The sequence below is a fragment of the Eucalyptus grandis genome, chromosome 3 (assembly GCF_016545825.1).
Source record: "Eucalyptus grandis isolate ANBG69807.140 chromosome 3, ASM1654582v1, whole genome shotgun sequence".
Taxonomy (NCBI): Eukaryota; Viridiplantae; Streptophyta; class Magnoliopsida; order Myrtales; family Myrtaceae; genus Eucalyptus; species Eucalyptus grandis.
Genome location: NC_052614.1, coordinates 8,697,652 through 8,705,744, shown reverse-complemented (window position 1 = coordinate 8,705,744; position 8,093 = coordinate 8,697,652). Strand labels below are relative to the sequence as shown.

Below are 8,093 nucleotides of genomic sequence, written 5' to 3'. Positions count from 1 at the left end.
AAGATAACTCGGACTATGACTACAATGCTCGCAATGGACGAGACTACTGACCACTGTCCGTACAATATCACTGTAACAAGTTACCGTTCACTTTTATTGTAGTAGTAGGTTAGGGAAATCACTATTCACTGTCACTGTTCATATCGTGTGAATAATTCCCTACCGGAAGTTTCCGACGCCTCTGTTTGTTTAAGGACTTGTGAGGTTGGTCCTTGTTTGTGTGTGACCTCTAATTGCCTATAAAAGGTGAGGAAGATGTAATATGTTGGGCAGAATTCCTTGAAGTAAAGTGAGTGTTTTGTGAAAACTCTTTATGGCTTTCTAAACTCCTCTTCTTCTCCAGCCTAGTAGAATCCTTTGAGAAATGCAGCTCGGATAGTTAAAAATGTTACCATCTTAGTTTTATCTAAGTGTCTCTAGGCTCTGAACTAAAGGGTAGAGCATTTTTCTGCTAAAAAACTATCCTTGAAGGGCTTGAATGGGAGAGGTTCGCCCATCGTGGGAAGGCATACTTGCAGAAAACTGAGTTCGTCCTCCCTGGTTCTAAGTCTAAGTACTAGCATGCCCTTACCAGCCATGGTAATACTCAACCTTGCCAGATCTAATGAGGCTCGACCTTGCCAAGCCATGGTGAGGTCATGACTTGCCCATGGTCGATGAGGCTTGCCCAAGCTAGACGCAGGTGGGGCCTTGCCCAGACATGGCGAGGGTGGTCTTGCGATGTCGCTAGGTGAGGCTCTTCGTTGCTAGTGTTTGGTGGGGGTGAGCCCTCGCGAGTGCTTGCCTTTGGTTGGTCAGCCAGACGAAGGAGGAAAAAAAATTCAAAAAATTTAAAAATTTAAAAATTATTAAAAAAATTGTCCAAATTAGAGGTGTCTTGTTAGCACCGGTCAAAATTGATTGGATAGATTGAATTGGCACAATTGTAAAAGATTAGAACTAAATTAGCAAAAAAAAATGGTTTATGATTAAATTGAAAAAATTGTAATAGGTTTAAGACTATTTTTGTAATTTTTCCGTATAATATGTTGAGGACTTTTTTAGTAACTTTTCCCAAAAAAGCTTACAACTTTAATTTCACCAAAGTAGTTAAGATTCCCTCACTTATTACAACTTCTCGATATTATGCTCTTCATCAAAGCTAAAATCTGGTTGTTCCCATCCAAAGTTTCATGAATCTTGATCTATTAATTTTGGCTGATTTCACTTATGCTAATCATATGCCTAATGGATAACGTGGCATTATTCGCATGGGAACAATCCCATGGAGTTCTGTCAAATAAAACTTTGGAGTAGTTTGATTTTCTTCGTATAGGTTTCTCTTAAATTCTCGATATTTTAAATAACTATCTCAAAAACTACTCCCCAAAAGGTCTATACTTTTTAGAAACATGATAAGGACAAACCGTTCGAGAACCTTTACAAGATGCTTAAGATAATATTTTTGAAAAACGAAGAAAGGCGGTAATGATCATATGGACAATAGCTAGGAAATTCAATGGTTATGGTATAGTTGTGAAGACATGGATGAACAAGATGCCTAAATTGTTCCCAAATGGTCTAAGTTGTAAAACTCCATATTATCTATACCTTCAATTGAACACATCCTTGAAAAGTTATGTAGAGACGACAAATTGAAATATTTCAGATGGCACATTTCCTCGGAGTTTTGGTGACTAGGCTGACCACTAGCAGTTTGTGTATGGATGCTAATACATACTAGCAAGATGTAACTTCTGAAGGTCTTGTTGGGAAAATATTTATAGGAGTTTTGAACTTCATCATCCGGAGAAAGATGACATTATGAAGTAATGATCATTGATCAAATGAAAATTGAATTTCTTAATACCATATTTGACGGTTAAAATTTCTTTGAACGTAGAGTGATAATGAAGCTCAACATGTGAAAATTGTTAATGTTTATGTCCACATATGTTTCTTTTCCCATCCATTTCTTTGAACAAAACTGCTGGCCTTTATTAATAGCATCAATTGCAAAATGCAATTTCTCATCTAAAGAAATTCGCAAGGAAAAAGATGCTGTAATTATTGGGAGTACGTAGTAGAAATCTTATATTTTCACTTAGGAGATTGCTTAGAGAGAAACTAAGTTGAAGCCAATCAATATATCCAATTAAACTCATCTTCACTTAAAAACTTAGTTATGAGCCAATTAGAATATATACATTACTTCATATCACAATAATCCTTTGATGTTGGACTTTTCTAACACATTTCATGAGGCATGTTTGTAAAACAAACAAAGAGATTTTATCCCACGTGAGTGCGCACATAGACCAGATTTATCAGTAACTAATGATTATTTATTTATTTATTAAATTTTGAATTTTTAAGTATAAAACAACCATTGTATCATATTAAAACATTATGATTGTTCATAATAGAGTTATGATTATTTTTAATTATTTAATTTTAATTTTATTATTTTTGCTTAATGATTATTATGCGCTTTTATAACCTTTGGAAGGTTGCAGTTGTTTGGATATAACTTCTTAACCTCTGAAAGGTTATATCCGTTTGACATCACATTTTCAATATTTTTAACTTTCATTTTTGCTTCTTTCAAGAAGTCCAACCTTTTTTCTAATTGTTAATCTTTGAAAATTCTTGGAAAAATAATAGAATTGTTATGTAGTATTCTTATCGGAACTTTGTAGTATCATGAAGGATTTTTGCTCATAGCCTTTAACTATGTTGTTGGGTAAATAATTACTTAATAAAATGTTATCACGCCTCAAAATCTGATTATATTCTTCTTTTCGTTGAATTTTCTCAAACAATTCACACTTACATATTAACAATATATTTCTCATGTGTGAGCTTAGTAATATGTCCGCTTCACCTTAATTCACATATCTTTTTGCATCAACACGTTTCTACTTAATTCTCGATCTCCAACTCCAACCCTCATCCCTGGGAACCATGAAGTGACCTAATTGATACACCATAAAACCTACCTTCATTCTAGGTCCTTTTTGTCAGACTGAACTATGAATGCTATCTAGAGATTGGGCCCACCTTCATCTCTAGTCTCTTTTTCTAGACAAAACCATGAAGGCTCCCATCAGAAACGTGTTGACCACGTTGTTACACCACAACACCCACCTTCACTCTGAGTCTCTTCCATTAAACCGAATCATAAAGGCTAAGTGGAAACCGAGTTGCTCATATTCATTTCATGAGAAATTCACCAAATATCAATAGATATCGAGTGTTGATTACCGATTAATCATCAGCTCTAAATGATTTGTTGGGAGTGCTACCCTTCACATGGGGAGATTGTCCATATGGAGCCTAAGATCCATTCCACCAATATGTCTGATTTAACCCATTTTCACTTGAAAACATAAGTCAATGAGTTTTTGGCCAACTAGAATATATTAAACACTCTACTTTACACTAATTTTCTGATGCGTGACTTTTTTAACACAACTCACAAGTGAAACTTAACGGCAACTTATCCTTGAACACTCATACAATCCTCGTATTGAACACATGGCAGCGTTTGATTGTTTTTGACAATTTCCAGAAGAACGTCTTGAGCTCCAGGCAAAGAATGGCATTTTTAATCTGTATGTCATCCTTTAATTAAGAGTTGCTGCTATAGTATCTAGAGATTGAGGAGCAACGTAATCTGCAGGTAAACCTCTTAACGCTGATAAGAGTTTGGAGTCCGAAAGAGCCTTGTTAAAATATGAGAGTACAGTTCTGGCATTCAAGGTCATCTCGATTGTATGTATATATCGTATTGGTAATCAAGAAAATGAGTATTGAGTAGTGCCATTCTTGCCACAACAGGCTATCCTCTACCGCCATGGAAACTGAAAGCAAGGCAAATTGCTCCAAAATGAAGACGGGCATATCACTGTCGTATCCATGACGAGGAAATTCACGAGTGATTCGGAGCCTGACGAATTATTTAGTTTGAGTAGCAGGAATTGCACGTTGATCAGATCCAGTCGATTGGGCATGTTACTGAACTTTTTCGGCGTTATATCGAGGATGAGTTGGTTTATGGATGTACAAGTGAAAGAGAAATATATATGAACTATTCCTCATCTTCATCAAGATAAGATATTTCGTAGAGATAATCAAAGTTGAGAAGCAGAGGATCTACATGAAGAGGAGTGAGGGATCGGAGGGAGGTAAGGACTGTCGTACTTGCTTCTGAGGGTTCTATATCGTCGACATGATCACAGACGATAGCCATTCAGAGCATCTCTGCACAGTGATCTCTCATGGAGCCGAGGCGAGGCGAGGCACCAACGGCCTATTTCCCGAGCGTCGGCTTTCGCCACAACCGATACCATCGTCGGATCGTTCGACAGATATGATATGCAGCGGAAACATTACGAAGAGACCGCCATTTTGGTTATTATGATCGTAAGAAGTTATACAGCTTCATCCGATTCATCTCCTCTGCATAACACGCCCTGCCCTCATGGCTCATCGTAGATAGGCCTCTAAAAATTCTCATCCGAGCAAAATTTGTTTGGTGATCTTCCTTTTTTTTTTTTTTTTTCCTTCTTTTGTTTCTTTAACATGAGTAAGCTAGATTATAGTCTCATATATGTGTAGGCTATATCGCGAGAATGCTGGTCGAGAAGATCTGTTCCGGCGACCCCGACCGGACGGCAACTCTCGGAGCTTCCGATCTGCACTGCTCTTTGCAGTCGTCCACCCTGATCTGCATCGACCGGCACTCGGCGCTGCAAAATGCTTTCTCGCCTCTGCACACGATGCATCCACACATGAGATGATTTTAGTGAGCAGCCGGAATGATTTCGCCTTTAAAAAGTCAAAAAAAGAAAAGGGTATTCGCTGAAACTCGAGTGGACGATCTTTCTTTCTCGGAAACGTGTTTCTCAAAGCCGGATTTTTTGTCGGAAAAGAAGTCAAAAAGTAGGAGAAAGAAGGACGGGGGGGCTCCAATGTTGTCGGTTCGTGCAAATTCCAGGGGTGCCTAAGACTAAATGTCAAGACAGGTCAATCGCGGATCGACAGATGCCGCACTGTTTCAAACAGCAGGACAAAAAGGGTAGCATTGGATCTGTCTTGAAGATCCAATCTCCGATCGTTTCTTTTAAATTTTTTTTCATGAGTCAGAGAACGGATCAAAGTTTCAAACCCAGAGGGACTCTTTCTAAGCCAAGATTGACCATGGCTGACCTCTGTAATGATGAAAATCTATGACCAGGGGAAAAAGGAAGAAGGAAGAGGAGACCCTCCAATTCAAGATTGCCGATCGAAGAAGAATGGAAAGAATTTTGCTGATACCTGTACATGTATACGTCCTGGCCGACGAGCTTCTTCCCGCACAGCTGACAAGAATTGAGGAAGTCCAGAGCCGGAAAAACTGGACCATCTCCTTCTCCTCCGACGCTCCCCGCTCGCCTCATCGACTCCCCGCCGCTCTTCCTGCACTCGCCCTCCCCGTAGTACACCATCGTGAACGACTGGTCCGGCCCGTGAAACGTCACGTACGTGTAGTCCTCCATGTCGCAGTCGTCGTCGTCGTCGTCCGGGTCCCCACCGGCCCCCGGCGGGTCGGGCCCGGCTTGTCGGGCCGAGCCCGGGGCGCAGGCGCAGCTCCTGGGGAGCAGCAGGATCTTGGCGTCCGCGGACTTCTCGAGGGCCGCCACGATCCCCAGCCCGACCCCGCCGAGATCGTAGCTCCTGGGTCCCCGCGGCGACTGAATCTTGAAGTCCAGCGGGCTCCTCGGGCTGGACGCCGCGGCGGCGGCGGCGGCGGCGGCGGCGGACTCCAGGAGCCCGGCGCTGCCGGAGACGAGGAGCTCCGACAGCTTCCCGATCACCGACCGTGGCCGCTTGCCCAGCATGGTGGTTCCGATTGCAAGGTCTTGCGAGAGGTCGGAAATGGAAAGAGAGAAAAGGAGTGAGTTGGGACGCGAGTCGCTCCTGAATTCGTCCACTGAGTCGTGACTCGCGAGCTGACAGCTCCCTCTGCAATTTACGACGGGCGAGTCATCTTATAATAATCCTAAATCTCTCTCTCGTCTTTTCCTTTTCTTTTCCTCTTTTCTTTTTTTCGAAAGTACCAATTTGCAAAAAAGTCAGTGAAAAATAATTGGCATCGGGATTTGTCGAGACTGACCAGCAATCTTTTCGTTCTTCTTTTATTGAACAGCAAAATATTCTTGTGCCCTGATTTTTATTTTTTCACATTTTTTTTTCATTTATTATGGAGTCGTCGGAACCCCTCAATCGTTCGACTAATATCACCAGGATTGTTGTTAGGTACATGCAGTGACGATCATTAAAGTATTTAAATTTTAGCCCCGTGCAAGTAATCAAAGAGAATGCGCAGATACAATGAATCAAATTCGGGTAGATTTCTAATATGGGTCATGCTTGTCTCCCAATAAATACGTCTTGAGGGGCATTTATCAAATAATCAATGGAGGAAAACTTTACAGTTTTCAATACACTGGTCATCTCTCCCTCACCCTCTCTCTTCAATAATCAATGCTCTAGGAATAGGACTGCTCCAAATTAAGTATGCTTATTGACTGTACTAAAGACCGGAGACCCCTCGTTAATGATTTTGCGCAATTGCTTTCGGAATTTCCCTTATTTATTATTCACTAATAAAAAATTTGAAAAAAAAAGATATTGGAGGGGTTCCATGATAGTGTGCTCACCTTCATAATTCAATGGTGGTTTAGCTGAAAAAGAAATAATAATAATAACAACAACAATAATAAATAAAAGGGAATTTTTGGCATTATTAATAATGGAGCGGTTGGACCAAAAGCTCCCCCTCCCAACCCATTTGGTATCTGAAATCTGAAATCAAATCTGCCCCCCTCCATTTTCTTTTTCTCTATTCCATAATTCAGATTCCCCTCCACCCAATTATTTACTTTTTAATACCGGGAAAAAGGTCGCTTTGTCAGTGGACCCCACCCCTCCCCCCAAAAAAATAATAATTAAATGATGATAATAATAATAATTCAATTTCTTCTTCTTTCCTCCTTTTTCAAGACGTCCCATCACATCAGTGGGTGGGGCCCCGGGGCTCCCCCGCTGCCACGTCCGCTGGCTGTCCGTGGGGGGTGGGGGCCCACGCGGGAAAAGATTCCGGGCTCATCGCGGACCGTTGGCGCCGGGGGACACGTGTCGGCGATCGGAGCCCAGTCGAGGACCGGAATGATTGATCCTGCCACTAACATATAGCGGGGGGTACTTTTGGACGTGGGGGGGGGCGAAAGCGACGGTGTCGTTTTCGACCCGAAGCGTGGGATCATCGTGGGCCCCACCCCAAAAGCCGTTTCCCTCTCATTGGCTATGCTGATGGAGGGGCCTTTTTTTTTACCTCCCCTTGATGATGGGTTTTAACTTTTTGGCAAATTTCAACCCCATTTTTTATTCGGAGAAATAATTGAGTAATAGTGTTAAATATACTGTGAAAATTTGACTTCAGAAAAAGTAAGAAATAATTATAAATTATTATGAAATTTATTCTTTTAAAAATTTATGCTTTATGATAAGCTGTTATTCTTATTATAATCCAAAAATTGTTATCCTAGCAAAATCATTTTATTCGAACACCTTTTTCTTTTGATCGATTTTTCGAGCATTTCAAAATAAATAAATGAACAAATTTGAGTAACGGAAATTTCCTTTGCCATAACATTTTGCATAATTCTTCGATAAGATTACAAGTAACTTTCAGCGCGTGCGAACAAAAAGGGCATTGGATAATGCGTGTTTTCTTCTTCTTCTTTTTTTCCTTTTTAGCCAAAAACGCGTGGCTAAACAATTTATAGGTGCCAAGGAAACTGATGATGAAATTGCCTAGAAGGACAAGGAGGGGGAGAGCCACTTTCTCCCTTGTCGATTTCCTGGAAATGCGTTGAGTGAGAATCGAAACACAAAAGTCACATTTCGAAACGTCGCGATTTTTATAGTAAGTGCTACCGATAAAGCCCATGGTATTAGCCAAAAACCGGGATAGGAGTGGATGTGCACTAATTGGCTAAAGAGAAAGTGATTTGAGGGCAAGAAGAGCAAATTTGCACTCGCCGGGTGCCATCATCTTTCTGCCGCTT

General features: G+C 40.8%; 1 protein-coding gene across 1 annotated transcript; it reads right to left on the bottom strand.

Moving 5' to 3' along the window:
• Positions 1–4,048: 4,048 nt before the first annotated feature.
• On the bottom strand, positions 4,049–6,000 carry LOC104436393 (FCS-Like Zinc finger 14). The gene is made up of 2 exons (XM_010049153.3): positions 5,299–6,000; positions 4,049–4,751 (listed from the first exon to the last, which is right to left on the bottom strand). Exons 1-2 carry the CDS (start codon positions 5,859–5,861, stop codon positions 4,601–4,603), a joined length of 714 nt encoding a protein of 237 aa, XP_010047455.2. The 5' UTR covers positions 5,862–6,000; the 3' UTR covers positions 4,049–4,600.
• Between the last annotated feature and the right edge of the window lie 2,093 nt (positions 6,001–8,093).